This window comes from Lacerta agilis, chromosome 10, assembly GCF_009819535.1.
Source record: "Lacerta agilis isolate rLacAgi1 chromosome 10, rLacAgi1.pri, whole genome shotgun sequence".
Lineage (NCBI taxonomy): Eukaryota > Metazoa > Chordata > Lepidosauria > Squamata > Lacertidae > Lacerta > Lacerta agilis.
The window spans coordinates 15,406,606-15,428,103 of NC_046321.1; the positions used below are offsets into that span (position 1 = coordinate 15,406,606).

The following is a 21,498-nucleotide window of genomic DNA, read 5'->3' on the forward strand; positions in this document are numbered from 1 at the left end:
AATTAATCAGTCACACTACCTATGCTGCTAAAAACAAACACTTGCTCATTTCACTTAGAAAAGCATACAAAAAGACACCGAAACTCTCATTCCAGGAGCAGTTAGTCTGTGCAAGCAACACTAGCCTATTAAATAGGACCTCCCCTTGTCAAATACAGTGTTATGTACTACATATTTTCAAATTACACCATCCATTATGTTATCCTGGATTCTATTATCTCACTTCTGTAAGCAAGTGAATAAAGGTACATTCTTTTACTCTCTTACAAAACACACTCTCCAACAACGCATGCTGCTATTTTAATACATTGCCTAAAGAATTCTGCCTTGTCATCCAGAGTCAAATCTTGGAATAAAGAACCAGACAATTTTGTTTTTTCACTGAAAGTATGCCACTATTAATAGTCTGAACAGCAAGATGTTTAGAGGTTTTGCTACACTGAAGCAGAATATAAATTTTGTTAACAAACAAACCTTGGTGCAAGATCCTGGTTGTCTTTCTAATAAGAACAAAATTATCAAGTTCAAAATGGAAATGAAGTTTGTTCTTATACCTCTACCATCAGTCTGAACAACTACTTTACACTTCTAAAGACAACAACAATGCCAAGACTAAAAATAAAACCCAGAGTCAAGCATTAGGGGAAGTAGCCTACTTTCCATATCATTCTATAAACTCAATCACAATCGCAATTGCAAGGAAAGCAATACTTTAGACTTTAATTGTGCATTGCAGCTTCTAGTTCATTTTTTAAAAGTCAAATGGATGTGCAAGTTTCCAAAGGCACTTAATTATACTTTCATGCAGAGATTATTAAAGCAGAGCAAGCCACAAGCATGTAAAATGGTGACAAAGCAGAATAACAACTTTTAAGCAAAAATAGTTAGTCATCCTTATTCTTCTCAGATCTCCCACAAGTCCTTTTCAATGTGGATGAAACACTGGAAATTAGGACAAGGTTGACACTTTTAAAGCATAATTATACTACTTCAGTAGTAAAGTCTTACCCAAACTGACTGTTCTTACTCTGCACTTTTCCAAGAGAAGCTTCTGATGCAGCAGACACAGCAAACAGAGGGAGAGAGAGTGAACAGAGAAAGAGGAGGGAGTATGCGCACCACACATCAATTTGTTTGTGCCCTAATACAGCTTCAGGGCAAGCTGTGGAGCTAAGCTGCTGCCAAATTAGAATGAACGTTTTTTTGTTTTGACCCAGTGGAAAACATGGAACCTTTCTGTGACTCTTCTGGTTTCCATCAACAATGTCTAGAGAGCAAGCTATGTCTACAAAAATGCTCAGAGCTAGATCTCTGCCTCTTATGATTAAAGAAGTACACTGCTACATTGAAAGTGAATTCAAAGCAAACCAATCTACTGCCTTACAAGAAGAGAAGTAAAACAAAAGTACATATTCTGCATTGCTCCTATAATCCTTTCCAAGTTCAGTAACCAACAACATTGCATGACTCTGTTTCTTTTAGGTCAGAAGCTATTGCTTACATATGCAAAACTTTATGAGAACTTAGAAATTGCAACTGCATTTTGATTCTTCCTGATATCATTGAAATTACTACAAAAGCAGACAATGCAGATTTCACTGAAGAACGTTTCTCATTACTCACTGCTCACACTCAAAATGTGTGCAACACAACTTCTCATTAGAAAAGGAAAAGCAACATAGAAAAAATGTATGGAAACCACCAGAACAATGAAAAGGAGGACAATACCTTTTTAAATGTGCTACGTTTAAATTTTATAGTTTTACAGAATAATCCTATGCAGGTCTATTTAGAAACAAGCCCAATTGAGTTCTATGGGACTTATTCCCAGAACCAATCTTCTTCTTAAAGGTTGCCATTTCTGCAAAATATCCAAATATCAGGAAATCTATTCTTGACTGACGTTCCATTACACAATGATGGCACTGGGTGATGAATCCAATATTAAGATTCTAAATATTCAGTTTGTAGTATCTTATTGCTCCAAGTGTGTTCCATGTTGCATGAGTATTTTTTACTTCAGTCTAATTATTTTCCTAGTCTACAAAATAGCTCATTAGGTCTGGATTATTTCCACTTACTTGAGCTCCTGGGGCTTTACCATTTTTGCCACTGCCTCCTCTGTAGAAAGACTTGACGTTTTCACAAAGCTCTAAATCTATAGAAAAGATGGATCTTCCCAAGACTATTCGTGACTTTCGTGCAAGGAATTGAGAGACCCTAATGACATACTCTTTAATGACTAATGGAACACAGAGAGTTAGACACTCTTAACTAATCTATTCCTTGCCTCTGCTGGAGTAGCTGAACATTTAAGTGATTTTAGTCTTTAAACAGCTTTTAAGCTATCTCCTACCCCCAATACACAATGTTGTTTCTTCTTCCTTGGACAGGTTCACCATGACTGAAATTTAGGTGGTCTAGCTGAATCTTACACACTGGGATTAAGCAGCTCAGGGGCAGTACCACAGCTTATTCTCCTATTCTGCTGCACTACCATCAGTGAAGACCAGCAAGAACATTTGCTGTGCATTCTGAGCTTCCAAACAGCGCAATTAATTTGAAGTTTCCGTATCCAAGTATTTAAACACAACCAAAAAGCATTGCTTAATGGTAGTACCATGTTTCAGGAAAAGAAATATTACACACAGTTTCTTAAAACACAAATTTGTTAAACCAAATCAAAATAAGACTAGGTACCAGCCGCAAAACTGAACCTTGTGCACAATGATATGAAGATCAAAATACCCAAGATCTTACTCTTCTCCACAGAGAATCATGGCAACTTTTATTCAGTTTAAAAATTATCACCATTTAAATTCTTTCCTCACCTTTCCTGCACCATTTCAAAAATAGCTCTGCCCTGTTGGTTATGCAGCTTCTGTCAGTCCAATTTTATGCCTGGCTAGAGGTGAATAAATAAGTGCATGGTTCATGGAACTGCCAAGTCAACTACAAACAGTCACACAGTGAACATTCCCTCCCTCTTAGGCACAGCTAGGCTGCTGTGTGTTTTCAGAAGCAGCTATGCATTGTGACACACGTTTATAAAAGGCTTTACAGACGTTGGTGAGGTATGGAACACAGTCTTCTGAGAGTACCAAAAATCACAAGAAACAGGAGGGCACAATGCAAGATGTTATCTACCTGCCAAAAACAAAAAATCTAAGACATTTCATTAAGTCAAGGCCCAAAGCATAACCAGATGTAGGAGTCATTGTTTATTCTGCAGGAAGTGGAAGTCATAAAGGCATAATCTAAACACCAGCTCTTGCACCAGGCAAATATGCAATTTGTACAGTCAAGAAACATACTTATTCTTATGAGAAAATAAGGGCACGAAGGAGATGAGGGCAAGGGGAAGCCCCAGGGTAAAACCACTGTTTGCACCCTCCTAGTACACTTTCCAAATTCAAAATATATATAAAAATATATAATTTTAAACAAGGTTATTAGTATGTTTTTGCTATTTAGATTTTCTAACCACTGACCAGCTTTACTTTCAGAATAAAAACAACTTGGGAGTCATTTCACTAATCCCAGATTAATTCTGTTTAAATCTGCCAGTGTTCTATCTCCCAGAGAGGAATAATCTGTATGCTCACTATGCTCCAGCTCAACTATCAAGTTGTAAGAAACAGATGGGAGGGAGGGGGCCTGGATATTCTTAGAGGGTTTTGTTGTACCTTCAAAACATAATTTTCAAATAGCACTTTAAGTAGAACCCATTTTTTCTTAACCCATTTCACACAGGAATCTAGAGAAATACAACTTAGAAGCACTCTGAGAAATTCAATAAAATTAAAACAAGCTCAATCTAAATGCATAGCCTGAACTTATCCATGACCATGAGGTAGCTCAAATCTGCTGCCCCACAAAAACAGAACTAAACTCATATGAAGACCAATGCATTTTAATTAAGATCAAATTAAAAATAATGCTGTTATCTTTGTTCTTGTTCATTATCCTAAATAATATCTATATGTTCTGCTATGGACAAAAAATCAACACTGCTTTCCTTTGAACAGTTAGTAAATCTTAAATACTATTGTTGTACAGAGAGATGCACATATTTGTTCATCAACTGTGGAGGAAGATAAAGTTGGACATTAACTTCCTTACCCATCCACCTTGCTGGATGATATAGTCTGCAACATAGTCCTCCAGGTAGGTCACTCCAAAATTCAGCAGTGCCCCAAGTGGTTCTTGGCCCTGTCTTGTCAGTTCCATCAGGAATCGCTGAAGGATCACCAGAGGCACTAAAACCTTGGGAGTGAAGAGTGAAGAAAGGGTAGGAGAGGAAGAGACATGATCAGGAATTGCAGTACTTTGGAAGAAAATCCTGCCACTGCACCAAAGAGTGCTAAATATGTTTATTGCATAAGTACTTTAATTTTGCATGCATGGACACGAGATACAAGCATGGTGGGAGGGCAGCTTCGAAGATGGTAACATAAAGCCCCTATAAATGTAAAGATTAATAATCTTTTTCAAGTACTCAGTTAAGAAAGAGTATTTAGAATACAGAACCCTGGCCAAAAAGCCAGTGGGTCAATCTAGTCTCAAGAATCAGGCAATGAGTTCCCAACTCATCATTCCCTACCCCTCACTACTTGTTGGGCAGGTAAATGAGTTGCTGCTACTGTTGCAGTGTCTCCACTGTTTAAAATTAACAGGCAGTCATGATGGGAACAGCAATTTGAATGGGAGAATAATGGACCTAGGGAACCCTTCTTCAAGTGAACCAATGTAAAGTGGACTGGGAAATTTTGCTGCTGTGCAACATTATTATCTTCAAACTCTCCATACAACACCAAGAAAAACAATTTCAAGGACTTTCAAATGCAAAGAATGCATTATTGGCAACGGGGTAACATTCTGTACCTTCTTTAACAGTGACTTTTCAATTAAATCACCACTATCTGATCCAATTTCTGGAATTACCAAAGGATACCACTCTATTTTTACTTTATCCCAAAGAAGAGTCAATACTGATTTATCTTCCCTTGCAAGATATTCCAGTAGACTTGAAAGAAATTAGCTAGCACCTAAAAGGGTATTTTTATGTGAATATCTGTGATGAGAGAAAGTCAATGCTGCCTTGGAGTCTTGACGCTTCAACCCAGAGAGATCTACTTTACTCCAAATAAGCTCCCTAGCATGAGTGGTACCCAAGGCTGTCTCCCATAGGGCCACCAAAATACTAAGCCCTTTCATTATGGGCTTTTAGCAAGCATAGCACCAAGTGACAGTATCTTTTCCATTCAATCATAAAATATAACTGGAACAATTAGTACCTGACATAAATATCTGATAGGCTGAAAAGAATCTATTTGAAAACATTCATTAAAAACTAATTGAGGTACTTATATGTCTAACCCTTTAAGAACCTGGCAGCTTCTATAACATTGAAATGTCTATGAGTGCTTCACGAGGAAAAGGATGGGCTTCTTTCTATCTGTTAACAGAAAACTGGATACAACTGGCTCCTTCTGTGCTACGCATTTAGAGTGAAATAGTCATGCTTTGCTCTCTCAGAGTGCATTTGGAATCCATGTCTTAAGGAAAGTTGTCATCCTGCATACATTTACATGAGCGTAACCCCCACAGAATACCCCAGGGCTGACTTCTATGGAAATATACACAATATTGGACTGTAACAGTGACCTGAAGGATTATAGGGAGAGGAAGGAAACCACAGCAACACCACCAAATGCTTGGCAAAGGGAGATCCATCTGGATATGGGACATGGATAAAGCTGTAAAAGTCTGTGCTGGGGTGGGAAGAAAAATGCTACTGAAAATGCAATTTGAGCACTAATATACACCCATCAGCCCCACTACTATACCAATGGAGAACCCTATCACCTACAAAGGAAAGAATGAAAACCATCTGCATCTCTGCCTCCTCCTGCTCAGTCTGTTTGCCTCTCACCCACACACCAAATTTCCTTTTCCTTGACGCAAAATGTCACATTCAATTTCGGTTGTGGATACTGTATATCAGAATTATACAGTACTTACAAAAAATAAAATCATTAAGAAAGAAGTCCCTTCCTCACCTCCATCCTGTTCAGCAACAATAATTATTTCCCCTTCCCTTTGTCATTTGGACAAATTATAATTATACAAAAGATGTTCAGAGCCATAAGAGCAGTTTGAGTTACCTAGGCCAGGTTCCAAAGAACCATAAATTAGTTCCATGAGTCCAAAAGTGCTTTCAGGCCTGATTTGTTTCCTTAAACAATAGCTCCCTATACCAAGTGACCTTATTTTGAAACTCAGGAGAGTTTGTAAGCTATTCTGATGGGTTACGGTTATCAGATGCTGAAAGTGAAAAATTCCACTAGACTAACACAAGCCTTTCTGTGAGCCAAAGTATTTCTTTGGATTCCTGCTCTGGTATCAAAAAGTTGTAACTCAGTAGGGGGAGATTTTATCAGAATGAAGTGGCTTTTGTTGTTTTGAAAAAAGGAACATTTGCCACCTTCCAACTACTGTATAGCTGTTTTATTTCCTGTCAACCTAGAAGACACTCAATAAAAAATCCAGTCAACATTTGGTTTGCAAGAAAGGAAATGACATTTTTAGCTCTTTGCAGGTAAGTTCAAAAACTTTTTAAGATTTCTCATGCTGACCTTTGTATTCTCCTTTAGTTTATCAGTTTAGAAACTGTATAGGATGGAAGGATTCTTAATTCTTTTCATTTCCTTTCAAAATCCTCTGTTAAAGGGCAGGTTTTCAAGAAAAATAGCCACTGGGTAAAAGTGGTAATTCCAATAAAGATTGCTTTCAACACAACCTGTTTTGCAAGCTTTATCTGTATCAGTAATCATATTGTTAGAGAGTATGTAGTCAAAAAGATGATACAGAAAAGTCTATAAATTGCAGACACTGCATTTTCTAAAAAGACTGGTAGATGTATGGTGTGATCACATTTGGAATACTGTGTACAGTTCTGGTCACCTCAAAAAGGATATTGTAGTATTAGAAAAGGGTCAGAAAAGAGCAACCAAAATGATCAAAGGGATGAAGCAACTTCTCTTTGAATAAAGGTTGCAGCATTTAGGACTTTTTAGTTAGAGAAAAGGTGACTACGGAGTGGTAAGATAGAAGTTTATAAAATTATACATGGCATGGAGAAAGTGAGTAAAGAAATGTTTTTCTTCTTTTCTCATAACAATAGAATGGACAACCAATAAAACTGATCAGGAAGAGCAAGGGACCTTATACAGGAGGAAATGTTCCCAAAGTTATTCTGGACCTATGCTGCTTTTCCTAAGAACACCACCAGCAGACTTGGAGTCAAGAGACAGCCAATTAAGTGCATGGCACACCCTGAAGTCTGCAAGCAACCATGTTGCAGCATCAACTTCTTTCAGTGGAAGCCCAATGTCAAGAACATGGCTTAAGTTGATCCCAGAGACCCAAAAAGACATGAAGATCAAAAGCCATCATTTTCTAGCAAGGAATGTAGCCTAGCCTATCAGATGTAAACAGATAAAGTGCTCCAAGTCACTACTACTATTATTTGAGCTTTCAAAAGTAATTCTGCCTGTAAATCTGTCCTACAAGAAAGACCATGGTCACTCTCTATTCAAAGTAAAGCAAGTTTTGCCAGAAAGTAACTCAGATCCGCTATTATGAGAAGAAATTTGAATAACTAAATTCAGTAGGTGCATATATTTGCTTATTTTATTTATTCTGGTTCTAATGATTATGGAAGAAAGTCCTATAAACAAAACTGAGGTATTACCCATCATCATTGCCTGAAATGTTGCTCAGCCTCCCCTCTCATGGTGTTTCGCTATACAGATGACACACAATCATACTTCTTTACCACCATAAGGGCTAGAATTTTGCTTTTTAAAAAAGAGAAAGATGAGAACCTCCATTTACTGACTTTCTGCTTGCTGTTTGACTGCAGAATCATATTAAATATCACAGTAATAATGTACCTACTACACTTACTACTATACTTAAGTGCTAATAAAACCTGGCAAACATGCAGTACAGTATAGATGAGGCAGATAAAACAGAGTACTGATTCCTTAAATTGGCACAGATCTATAATGGATATCTAGTCAATTCAAAGTAAGGATCATTTGGCAAGTACCTTGCTCCATCCACTGGCATGAGCTGATGCTTCCTGTGTCCTTTCCTTGTATTCCTTGTAAGTTACTGGTCTGTACAAATAAAACCAAAACACAAAATTTTAAAAAGCAAAGCAAAGGCAAAACAAGAAGGCATAACTCCCTTTTCAACAATTTATGCACAGTCTTGAAATGGTAATAGTAACACACACAGAGATGTCAATTCTAGTAATATTAGATTACAGAGTTGGTGAAATGATTTGTGCAATTTTTGTTGAATCAGCTCATGCAGGAAACTAACAAAAAACTTAATACTAGAATACTACAACAGAACTCCTTCAGGAGTTACCACCTTGGTACTACTTTTATTGTTGTCAGTGACTTCCATGGGATGGCTGCAATCAGGAAGCCTATTGAGTGTCAGCCAAAACCAGAGCCAGTGGTGTCTGAGCAGGTGCTTCCACTGCAACAACAAGGCCCAATTTCTGTGGGGATGGCTCAGCAAGATATTTGCAGCTGAAGGGGAGAACTGGGAGCCCACTTAGAGTGCACTCCCAATTGTTATTTTCAAGGATGAATTATCCTGTCATAAAATGTCAGGTGATTAACAGGTGGGCAAGATCTGGGTCTGGTCTGCTGACTGGTTACAAAGATATAGTAACAATTCTTGCTTGCCCACCTACTGAGCATGTGACTGAATGAAATTATGGATGCTAAAATCTGAGAGACGGGAGAAACTCCCATTACTGTGTGTATATTTCACAATCCTATGTACACTTACCTGGAAGTAGCCCTACTAAACACTTCTAAATAAGCACAGGATCAAGGTGCTTAAATTACCTAAGAGTGATATTATCTTTAAATCACAGTTAAGCTTAAGGATGTTTTAAAAGTAAACATGCAGTATGCTGGTACATGGAGCAAAAAATGTGGTCACTTTGCTCTTCCACTGCTTCTGGGAGCTAAACCATGGTTTAGCATAGTGCTACCTCAGAACCCGGACTCAAGATTTGTCTCTCTCCATACAAACCACAAGCTGAAACCAAATGCTTGTGGTTTGTTTAGGAAAAACAAACAATGAGCCAGGGTTTGGGTACAACACTAAGCCAAAACATAGTTTAGGCCCCTGCAGTGCAGCAGCAGTGGGGAAGAAGTGAACTGGCCACTATTTTCACCCAGTGCATCACAGCCTAAAGAGACAGGTTAACCAGCTCATCCCAGGTGATTGGCAAGTTTCCATATGTATATATATCTTTACCTCTAACATGCAGGTGGAGGACAGAAGTGAAATTTTAAGTCCTACATAGGACTAAATTGTTCCAGCACTGGCCCCATGAGATGCTTCTGGATATATTTCCTTCTGATTGACCTTTGTAACACTCCATGCTTAGCAGGTTTTTTTTCCTAATTCACATTTTCCTACTTCTTTCATGAGGATGTCCTGAGCAAGGGTTAAGTGCATTTATTGAGTCTAGCTTAAGGACAGCTGGTCTGTTACATCTGTCCACTGTACTCAGTACACAAGGGCAGGAAACATTCATATCACCATGTCTACAATATAAATGACTTACAGTTTCAATAGAAGACTATATTACAGATTTTTGAAAGCATCTACATGTTCATAGAACAACCACGTGCAGGAGAATGGTAAATAACTTTCCCACATCATTTGGTATATATTTTCATCAATCTGCTAGATAATTAAATTTACCAAATACAGAAGCTTCCACTCAAAGATCTTAAAAATGAATCAAAACATCAGTGATGAGCTGCATGTGTAGAACAGCCATCACAAATCTACCTCCAGAGACAGGTTTTTCACTCACCAGCAGTAACCAAGAACAAACCTTGGTTACAAGCCCCAGTTTGGCAAGAAACAAACCACAAGCCCAGGTTCAGACATCACAAGGTGCCAGACTCTGGCTCATTTCACAGCAGTATGTGCATTACAGTTATCTGGTAGCGAATCCTAGCTAAAAAGCAAAGTATAAACATAATAAAATAAACAGTGACCTGGGAGTTAGGCATTTTGATCCTTTTCACAATTGTTTTCTAATCTTTGAGACTTCCTTCTATCTCAATACTGCACATATAAGGCAATGTATAATTATAACCCATCCATTCAAAATACCATCTAAAAGCCAACCTAACACAAATTACATTTAAGGCACAACTCTCAAATTCAGCACATTTCAACAAATTGCTCTAAGGAAATGAAACACTTTCAGCTGACAACACAAACTTTATATCAAAGGCATCAGCTTGATCTTGGGAGGGAGCTGTAAAAATATTAAATTGGGACTGTTGCAAAAAAAAAAAAATCCACATGCTGAAAACAAAAGCTTTCATACAACTTCAATCAAAGTCTCCATCTTTCTCCAAGCTACCCGTAACCAGTAAGTAATCTGTGAAAGTAGGTGTGCATATAGCAAATGCTATGCAATATAATAATTTAATAACAATTTATTATTTATACCCCAACCAACTGGCTGGGTTTCCCCAGCCACTCCTTGCATGCTGAGTAAAGGTGGCTGGGATCCATTCAGTGGATTTGTAACTGGATGACTGACCAAACCCAAAGGGTGCTCATCAATGGCTCCTCTACATCCTGGAGAGAAGTGACTAGTGGGGTGCCACAGGGTTCTGTCTTGGGCCCAGTCTTATTCAACATCTTCATCAATGACTTGGATGATGGGCTTGAGGGCATCCTGATCAAGTTTGCAGATGACACCAAATTGGGAGGGGTGGCTAATACCCCAGAGGACAGGATCACACTTCAAAATGACCTTAACAGATTAGACAACTGGGCCAAAGCAAACAAGATGAATTTTAACAAGGAGAAATGTAAAGTACTACACTTGGGCAAAAAAAAATGAAAGGCACAAATACAGGATGGGTGACACCTGGCTTGAGAGCAGTACATGTGAAAAGGATCTAGGAGTCTTGGTAGACCACAAACTTGACATGAGTCAACAGTGTGATGCAGCAGCTAAAAAAGCCAATGCAATTCTGGGCTGCATCAATAGGAGTATAGCGTCTAGATCAAGGGAAGTAATAGTACTACTCTGCTGTGGTCAGACCTCACCTGCAATACTGTGTCCAGTTCTGGGCACCACAGTTCAAGAAGGATACTGACAAGCTGGAACGTGTCCAGAAGAGGGCGACCAAAATGGTCAAAGGCCTGGAAACAATGCCTTATGAGGAATGGCTTAGGGAGCTGGGTATGTTTAGCCTGGAGAAGAGAAGGTTAAGGGGTGATATGATAGCCATGTTCAAATATATAAAAGGATGGCATATAGAGGAGGGTGAAAGGTTGTTTTCTGCTGCTCCAGAGAAGCGGACACAGAGCAATGGATTCAAACTACAAGAAAGAAGATTCCACCTAAACATTAGGAAGAACTTCCTGACAGTGAGAGCTGTTCGGCAGTGGAATTTGCTACCAAGGAGTGTGGTGGAGTCTCCTTCTTTGGAGGTCTTTAAGCAGAGGCTTGACAGCCATCTGTCAGGAATGCTTTGATGGTGTTTCCTGCTTGGCAGGAGGTTGGACTGGATGGCCATTGTGGTCTCTTCCAACTCTATGATTCTATGATTCTATGGGAGACAGAAGTTCATGGCAGGTCTCCCTTCTCTAAGAGGAAGAGTCAGAGGAGGTGTTAAAGGAATTGAGATGAGAAAAAATATATTTATTATTAATAATAATTCTATGGGGAATACAACAGAATAGGCTGAGAGAGAGAAAATTATCAGAAAAATAAGTGAAGGTAGTAAAAAGGACCAGGGAGGTGGGATGAAAACAGCTGACATGTTTCAGTGGGTGGTGGGGGATAAGATCTAACAAGGAGAAATGACAAGATGGATAAAATACTATAGAGACATACGCAAGGGTAGGAGAGGAAAATGTAAAGGAAAAAGCCTTCTCCACTTAGAACCTCTGGATCTGCAAATTCTTCCTAAATTGGGGGTCTGTCACAATACCTCAAGATCAAACATCTGTACTTAAGCTTGAGGAAAGCTGAGCTATGGAAATCCTTGCCTCAAGAAAAATACAGTGGCAAAGAATTTTGTAATTTCAAAAAATGTATTAGATATCTGTAGAAGGTGATGCCAGTAACTGCCCACTGATTATGCTAAACTCTGCCTCCATCTATCACCATGTTGTGACTGGCTCTGCCTCTGCACCATCTTTTTTGACTGGTGAGGCTCAGTAATTTCCACCCATGTCAAGTGGGCCCTGTGGGGAGAAAGTTGAGAGCCCCTGATTTAGGCAAAGCAATCTTAAAGTATTCCTGTGATTTTCTGTATCTTAACTTAAAATGAACAAAGCCTGGTACTGGTAGAGATGTGTAATGAAGTCAAATTTATACCAAATGTTTGTGACAGTTTTAGAAAAATAATTATTCAAGGAATTGCTTGTATACAGTATCTCAGTACCTTTCGATATTGACTTATGTAAGAAGGGCTTATAAATACTGGCAAAAAGCTCTAATGTTTCCCTTTTTTATTCTACAACTGCTTTTCTGAATGGTTAGGACTGTCTACACAAGGAGAACTGTCATAAATATGTGATAGTTTGTATTATTAACATGAGTGGTAGCAACTTTCAGATCAGGCATAGTAGAATACAGAAAGTTTTCTATTGTGTTTTATTTTCAAACTATGAAAAAATTTGCTTTTTGAACCTGAACTTCTATACATTGCCACTACATGCAGCAGAGTGAGATAAAAAGTGCTGGCTGTAATCAATATGGCAAAATCCTATACAGCTTTACAATAGACAGGAACTGCCAAATTTATTAAGCTATTGTGGAATCAATTATCTTATCCCTCGTATTACTAACATAATCAAATGTCAGTACTTAAGTTTTATAATATACCAGTTCTACATATTCATTTGGAATAATTCAGTGAAATGACCTACCCCCTATCTCATGTCAGCATTGAGGGTCTATCCTCCTATATGGAAAAAAAGCAGACTGACTTACATGAAACACGTGTCTGTGCTACCTCAACGCAATTTCTCTATTACTTCCTACTTGTCTCTCTTATTAAAGGCCAGAAGCGCTCCCACTATGAGAATGGGGAAGTAGTTCCAATAGCAGAAGTGCACCCAATATATGTTTGCCAACATCTGGGGTACCTAAAATATAGAGATATCAGTATTAGCCCCATGGCATTGTAGTACAGCATCCAGATTTTAAACACTTAGGAGGGAGGACTCTACCCTGACTACTGTCTAATAAGGAAAACATTTAGGCATTTACAGCTATCAGAATAAGCAGAGGCTTTGAAGGAAGCTGTTTTCATTGTAGTGTATTGATGTTCATAAGTTTAAATGATGGGAAATTGTTAGCTCACTTCATATCAAATGCATAACTAAGGAAGGAAAGTGAATCAGGTTTAGAAATAGTTGTGCCAAAATATAGTCACATAATCAATATTACTGTATTTGTGAGAATTTTAAGAGCAAGTACCTTCCCTGCTGAGCAAAGCAAATGAGAACTCACTTGCTAAGTAGGGTCTCTAATGCCTTTTGAAGAGGTTCTTTCAATTCTTGGAATACTTTCTCTCCCAGATGAGCTAAGCAATCTTCTATTGAAGTCTCTGGGTTGGCAGGACTGAATACTGGAGATGTGTGGCAGTCAAAGCCTGTGCTGGTAAAAGCTGAAATAAAAAAGAGAGAGATTTCATACTGTTAGTGAGATTGAAATAGTAAGTCATACTTGGAGCAGATCCACTGAAATCAATTGACTAACTTAATCAGTCATGACTAACTTAAGTCAACTGATTTCACTGGGTCTACTCCAAATAAGACTTAGCTGGTTAAGAACATAAGAACTTGCTGCATCAGGCCAACTGCCCATCTAGTCCAGCATCCTGTTCTCAGAGTGGCCAACTAAATGCCTGTGTGAAACCTACAAGCAGAATTCAAGAACAAAAGCACTATTTCCCTTCTGTTTTTCAGCAACTGGTAACTAGTACAATCTTACATTGTACCAGAGTGCCAATTAATAAGGTATATAACCCAAGATGTGTGCAGAGGGCAACCAAGATGATCAAGGATCTGGAAACCAAGCTTTATGAAAACGTTTGAGGGAGTTGGGTATATTTAGCCTGCAAAAGAGGAGACTGAGATAGCCATCTTCAAATAACTAAAGAGATATCACATGGCTGATGGAGCAAGCTTGTTTTCATTTGCTCTGGAGGACAGGACCCATGCTAATGGATCAAGCTACAAGGAGATTCCAACTAAGAGCTGTTAACAGTGGAACAGACTCCTGCAGGAGCTGATGGCCTCTACGTCTTTGGAAGTTTTTAAGCAGAGGTTGGATGGCCATCTGTCATGGCTGCTTTAGTTGACATTCCTGCACTGCAGGCAGTTGGACTAAATTACCCTTGAGGGTCCCCTCCAACTCTACAGTTCTGTGATCCTGTGATTAATATGTAGATGAGCCAAATATATCCCATTGCAATCACCAGGGCTTAAAAGTACATATTTATGATGTGTATAGCTCCTTTCAATATAATAATTATCAGGCTGGTGTAAAACAAAACATAAAATCATAGATGTACTTAACTTGGCTGAACAATATTTAAATCAAGGATGAAGAGCCTGCATCTCTCCAAATGCTTTTGGACCCCCAAATCTCTTTAGTCCCACCTGGTATGGCCAGTAGTAAGGGATGATGAGATTGTAGTCCAACAACTGAAATAGGATCCCCATCATTGCCTTTAGTGTATGATTAAAATTACGAATGCTGAGGTTAGAGAGAGGAATGCCCTAATACCCTTCCTGATGGGACAGAAAATATAAAACAAACATTTCTAAGGTAGAATTTGCACTTAAGCATACAGAACCAATAAAAATAACTATTCTGTAATTTTGCACAAACATAATTATGTCTCATCTAAGGCAGCTATTGCAAAAAGAAAATAAAGCTTCAATAGCAATCTTACTTGCCGTTTTAACTGTATATTTATTACACTGGGTTATAATACCGGTACATCTTTCTGAAGAACATGCACTAATCTTTGATTGCATTTTCCCTTTGAAAATACAGCTGTTTTCACTTACAGTTTGAAATGTGTGTTACATTGGTTTATAATACATAATTCCCAAAAACATGAATTAATATTCCCTCTGAAAATATGGCTGTAGGAAAATTATAATTCTTGAACATAACAAAATAAGCAACCAAGAAAGAAAGTCCACCAAGTTGCACAGACCTTCCAAAATTTCTTCATCAAGACGTTTCAATTCCTCCTCAATTTCTGCTTTAGCTTTCTCCAGGACTTCCTTATCTAAAGCTTGTGAGACCACAGATGGATCAGTCACTGAAACAAGCAAAAATGTTCAGCTAAAAAGGTAGATTCTTAGGATATGCAGAAGAGCTAACAAATATTCATCAATTAAAAAAACACAGTTCTATCAAAACAAAAGAACTTCAGTTCACCATAAAAAATAAGTAGGAATTAGCGTTTATGGCACAAGAGCATCCAGGTCACATTCTCACACAACAAATCATTTCTAGTGAGTAAAAAATTTCCTAAGAAAAATAAACAAGGTTGCAATCCCATGTGCATTTATTTAGCTAAGGTATGGCAAATGATAAGGGATGACAGAGTTGTGTTCAATGGGACTTACTTCTAAGTAGACATGTATATTACAGTGCTATAAATTTGTATTTATGATAGTAAGTGGAAGAAATTTAATAAAGAAAATGACTTTTCCCAACAAATATATTACATGCCAAATTGATGAAGTTGTAATCTCCCCAGCAGCATAAATTGCTGAGAGTGTTTTAACAGAAAGGCATAAACATCCAAACATTAGTGATCCAGCATTACAAAACGTTAACACAGTCTCCTTGAAATATAAGTATCTACTTTGTTCTAAACAGTAAAATCTGTTGGAAGAAAGTTGCCTTCTAATTCTGGAGATGTTTTCCTATACTTAGTGGCCTTGTTTGCATTTAACTATGGTTTAAACATGAATTTGTGTCCCCCACCATGCAGGTCCCCACCCACCACAATGCCTGCATGGCTCAAACAAGCCATAGTATGGTTTGCTATACGATTCAAACCTAGACCCTGGTCTGTTTCAAACAAACTACAAGAAGTAAGCCAGAAATAAACCAAAGTTACCACATGGTTTGCATGAAGAAATGATCAAAGCAAGGTTTAAGATAAACTGTTGCTTATTTTAATGTCCACACCATGCAAAAATGTTTGCAGGCCATTTGTTTAATTATTTCAGAACTCCACTTTAAGTTAATACATGAAAAATGTTTTTATTTATTTTTATGGATGCTGGAGTTTTTGCTACTAGACTCACAAAATAAATAGTTTAATCAGACAAATAAAACTATGCATTCACTCCCTCTTCACTATAGAAACCCAGATACTTGCCGTATGTGTCTTTATTTGAATACCATATTCTTCTAACAGATTTTAATATTGATATTACGGAATTTAGATGGCCTCTAATGGGCTTCTCTTCCCATTTCCAGAAATGATTTTGTGGAATGTGACAGGAGAATTAGTATAGCACACACATGCTACCACAGGGACAGATTCACTTGCTCAATTTATAAGCCAAGAGTCAACCAAACTGACAAATCATGTGATGCTTAAGAGGCAACCTTCCAGGACAACACATCCTGGGTAGAACCCTTCTTCCCGCTCCTATAAGTATATCATGCCAATATATTTGTCCTTCAAGAATAAATACATTTCCCCCTGCTAATGGAAGTTTTCTAACAGCCACATCTCATTTTACCCACTTGAAATTTTTTATTCCATTAACTCTTTTTGCCTTGTTTTAGAAATGTTACTCCCCTTTTCGTACAAAAATGGAGATGGAAAATTGAGAAATAAAAATTGCTAACTGCTCTCCAGGACACTTAATTAGTTGCTGCTAGGGAGAGGAACTTGGTTCCAACTCAAACAATGACAGCAGTGACAAGAGCAGTAAGTAGAATCAATTCTATTCCCCTTTAAGTTATACTACAATTATCTGATCACATCAACTCTCAATTCCTGCTGTACTTGCACAAACAGTGTAAGAAAAAGCATAAACACCCCCGTGAACAACCACCAAAATGTCCTGTGTCCAAATGATGATGTAGAATGGGATAAGAAAAGAAATTATTCCTAGGGGTTGTTAGTGATGTGCCTCTGGAATTCTGACCTGGAGGTAACTAGGCTTCCATCAGAAGTACCACAACTATAAAATCACATTAAAGAAAGAGTTTTGTCAGGAAAGCAGAGAAACTTACTTTGACAGTTTAACTAGTTGTATAATACCACCCATCAGGAAAGACTGAATTACAGTTACATAAAGAAAATTCAAATCTAGACTTCTCAGTTAAGGCTTGCCCTGCCCAAATGAGAAGGAATCCATTGAGAAGAGCACCTGTTTCCCACAGAACTTGAGTGATGGTGATCACACATGGCAAGCTGTCATACTTGATAAGAAACCATGCTGAAAAAGTGACAAGAAATTTCAATCCTTTCAAGTACACAGGAGTACTATTTAGATACCTAAAGTTGTATCCTCAGTGCTTTCACATTCAACCATTCAGTATTGCTAATGAATAAAAAAACAACCACTATTCAGAGGATCTAAAGGAGACAACACAGCAAATATTAACTAATTTTGATATTGACTTGACAAACAACAGGAAACCTGTAGTTTTATCCTTCTCTTTATTTCCACAGCTCTTTGTAAATAATCAGAAGAAAACAATTTAAATGTCTGCCCCTTCCAGAGAAACAAAACATAATATATTGTTCTCAAGTGATGACCTCTGGCTGGTCCAAAAGCAACCTGCCAGACTGTACAGGAAGCAAAATTCAGCTGTACTTTGTGGGCAGGGAAGACAAGACATAGATGGTTTCTCAGAACAGTTCTCCTAAGCTCCACGGACTGCTAATTACTGTATTCTTGTTATTAGTGTTTCTGACAAGTACATTACGGGAAGGTATCTCAGCGGTAATCTGTAAAACAATGTGCCCCATTTCAACGGTATATTGTACAGTACTGTGAATAAAGCACAAAAGAGAATCGTTTTCCTCTTATAGGATGGTAGCACATACTGATTTAAATAAAATATTTTCTTTACAAGATATAATATTGAATTGGAATAATACTGAATTTTGAGTGGTAATACAAAACCCCTTAATAGAACTGGGGAGTTCAAAACAAATGCCACCACAATCAAGAACCCAAAACTGAATCCAGATTGAGACAAGATGTTGATGATTGGAGATCTAGGGAACACTGGCTTTTGCCAGACTACACCAGCCCAAATCACACACTGCATCTGAAGAATCAAGCTCACAACTGCTCCCCTATGACTTTGTCAAAAAATCAAAGCTGATGCCAAAATGAATAAGTGTTTTGAGAGGCAACTGAAACTGAAACAATGGGGGGAGGGGGAGGCTGTAAGGTGGATGTAATCAGTGCTGTATACAAACATTAGTACAGTGGAACCTTGGTTGTTGAATGTAATCCATTCTGGAAGACCGTTCGACTTCCAAAACACTCGACAACTGAGGCTCAATGGGCTGTTGGAGAATTCAATTGAAAAAATAGAGAAACGCGCCTTGGCAGCCATTTGACTTCCGAGGTGCATTCGAAAACGGAAGCATTCACTTCCAGGTTTTTGGCGTTTGGCTTTTGAAACGTTCGGCAGCCGAGATGTTTGAAAACCGAGGTTTGACTGTATTTGTAAAAGGTTAGAGAGGGAAAATATATTTTATCAAATTGAAGATGCAGAAAATCAACACTTGAACACTGAATTGGCAATGTTATAGTTACCTCAGAGAAACCTACTTATGTTTCAATTGCAGCCATTTCTTTGTGGCGCTGGCTAGGGCAAACCTACTGTTCAAGCTAAGTTGTTTCCCCCCACTGAATCAAAAATGCCCTGAGAATTTTATTACAGGGTAGAATGCAAATGCCAACAAGATATAAGCGCTAACTGAGGCAGCAGGTAAGCAACAAGCTCTCTGTGCTGCTTCTGCCACTGTTTGTGGACAGTTAATGGTAGAAGTTCTTCCAGCCTCAAAAAATACACAGAGATCTCCTACACACAGAAATTGGGAACACAACTCAGAGAAAAAGAGAAAAGAGAGAGGGTAGGCAATGACTTTATTCCACTGGCCTACTTGTTTATAAATTGGCAGGCAAGCATAAGTTACCATAAACCTTGTAAGTTCTAAACCTTAATTAAAATATTGCACAGAATGATATAAAAAGTGAACCAGCTGACAATTAAAGAGCAAATAGATGGTGGGAAATACTGAAATGATCCTCACATTTTTATAGGAATCAGGTGCTATTGAAAAAGTTATAATATCAAGAGTTTTCACACAGAAGTAATTATATAGTAGTGTATATAAAAAGCTAATAATTGGGACAAAGCTGGAAAAAGCTCTGGAAATTATTTTCCAGAGCAAAGTAGTGGCTAGAAATATACTGAAGTTTAGTATTACTTGAAAATAAATTACTTGTATAATTTATTTTCTATTGTTAAAAGCCAATTCTTGCTTTTACTGCAACCCACTTGATAAGTTAGGTGTGACCTGTGAACTTAACTACACTTATTTTGAGGATCAAAGACCAGTCTGAATGCACAAACTAATCAGATTATTTGGAAAAGCTGAATACACTGAAATAAAAATAATATCATTTAATAAGTTAAAAACTGGTGTAAAAACTGTTATTTCAAGATTCTCCAGAGCATGTTGTGTTTTTGATGTGTTATTTTATCGTTTGACAAAACAACAACAACCCTCATGTGCATTCACATTTTGAAATATTAAAAATACATAATACCAAATTGTATACAATTGTATACAAGAATATTGTATACAAGAGTAGAATGAAGGCATTACCTTGAGTTGGCAGAGAGAGCTGCTCCTGAGGTTTTTCTTGTGATAAGAGACCCAGGTAGCTGAGGACAACATATTTTGTTTCATAGTGAAAACCTATAGGCACAGTAGTAGAAGATGCCATTTGGTTGGCTTCCAATACCCCACAGGATTATGAGCTATGCAATTTTTTCTCTTTAAGATCTGAAAAATGAAGAATCAAAATGAAAAAATGTAATTAGAATCATATTCAGATTATGTACACACATGCAAGACAAAATACAAAATGCAATTGTGCCAGAACTTATCAGCCCCGGCCAGACAGAGCATCATTTGATACATAGGTACATAGGTGGCAGGTTAAATCCGTATCTCTTCCTCCCACTGAAAGTAGCCCATTGGCAAGTTGCTTTTCAAACATCCCTATGGTATGTCAAACAACAGTAGCACAAACTACAGAAACATGTAGCAGGCGAAATAAATATTCTACTTCTTCCCCAGAGAGAAAAAGAGCAAGATCCAGAACACTGCTACATAACCATACTGTATTCAAAATTACTAAGGTTCAGAAAGAATCATATCAGTAGTTCTTTTGAAAGTTTATGCACATTTCTTCAGGTTTATTTGATCGTAGCAGACCTGAATTGTGGGAATACGTTTTAAGGTGCTCCTGCATCTGTTTGCTTTAAGGTAACCTTCCGCGCATCGCACGGAAGGTAAAGGATCCGGCAGAAGGTTTGCTGCCTGGATCCCTCCGCGCTTGGGGCAAGGCGCGCCAATTTAGCCTTATTAACGGTCAGTTAAGAGTTTCCCGCCAAGAAACTCTCCTAGAAACAACGCTGTGATTGGTTGTTGTCAATGTTATGACGATGTTTAACTTCCTAATAAATAGCCCCTGCTCTCTGTAGCAGTGTGGAGTGCGCGCGAGACAAGCTAAGAAAGAACATCAGTGCGAGACAAGCCAGAGAGAAACCGAAAGAGAAACCAAGCCGCACAGAGCAGTAGAGCGCAACTTCACCATTGACTGCAGTCTCTTAGTCTTTATTTCATTTTATTTCAAAAAGTTTATGTGGCCTCCTTAGTTTTGGCCGCTACTTTAGCTTTGCCTATCTTTCCTATCCGGAAACCTCCGGAACCTTCAGAAACCTTCAGAACTCCAACAACAATCTCACGACCTTCAGGTTCATAACCAGCGGACCCTTTCATGGCAAGTGGGAGCAGAAACTCCGGGAATTACTGGTCGTCCCAGATGCTGGTTATCCCCACACTGAATTAATTCTGGTTGATTTCCCTCAATGTTCTTAATTCAGTGACACTACTTTGGACTCAATGAGGGAAATTTAAATAGTAGCTCCCAGACCTTTTTTAAAGAGATGTTTCAGAATTCAATGACAAATTAAAATGTGACTTCCCTCTTTTGTCATGTCAAACATTCTTCAGAGACAATATGTGAAAACAATTGTTCAGATGCAGTCATCATTGCCATATCTTGTAGTGTAAAATCTAACAGATATAATTCATTCAGCCTCTC

The 21,498-nt window shown here is 38.0% G+C and overlaps 1 protein-coding gene across 5 annotated transcripts in view; it reads right to left on the bottom strand.

Moving 5' to 3' along the window:
- BCL2L13 (BCL2 like 13) overlaps window positions 1-21,498 on the bottom strand; it is a 31,779-nt gene that overhangs the window by 5,839 nt on the left and 4,442 nt on the right. For 2 of the 5 annotated variants that reach the window (XM_033163452.1, XM_033163453.1), the window contains exons 2-6: window positions 19,992-20,171; window positions 15,318-15,425; window positions 13,598-13,754; window positions 8,117-8,186; window positions 4,123-4,266 (exon numbers count right to left, since the gene is read on the bottom strand). In XM_033163452.1, coding sequence (XP_033019343.1) covers window positions 4,123-4,266; window positions 8,117-8,186; window positions 13,598-13,754; window positions 15,318-15,425; window positions 19,992-20,112 — 600 coding nt within the window. In that variant the 5' untranslated portion in view covers window positions 20,113-20,171. Of the gene's footprint in view, window positions 1-4,122; window positions 4,267-8,111; window positions 8,187-13,075; window positions 13,231-13,564; window positions 13,755-15,317; window positions 15,426-19,991; window positions 20,172-21,498 lie in introns of those variants that run through there. The other 3 variants (XR_004427513.1, XR_004427512.1, XM_033163454.1) reach the window with 3 other exon arrangements.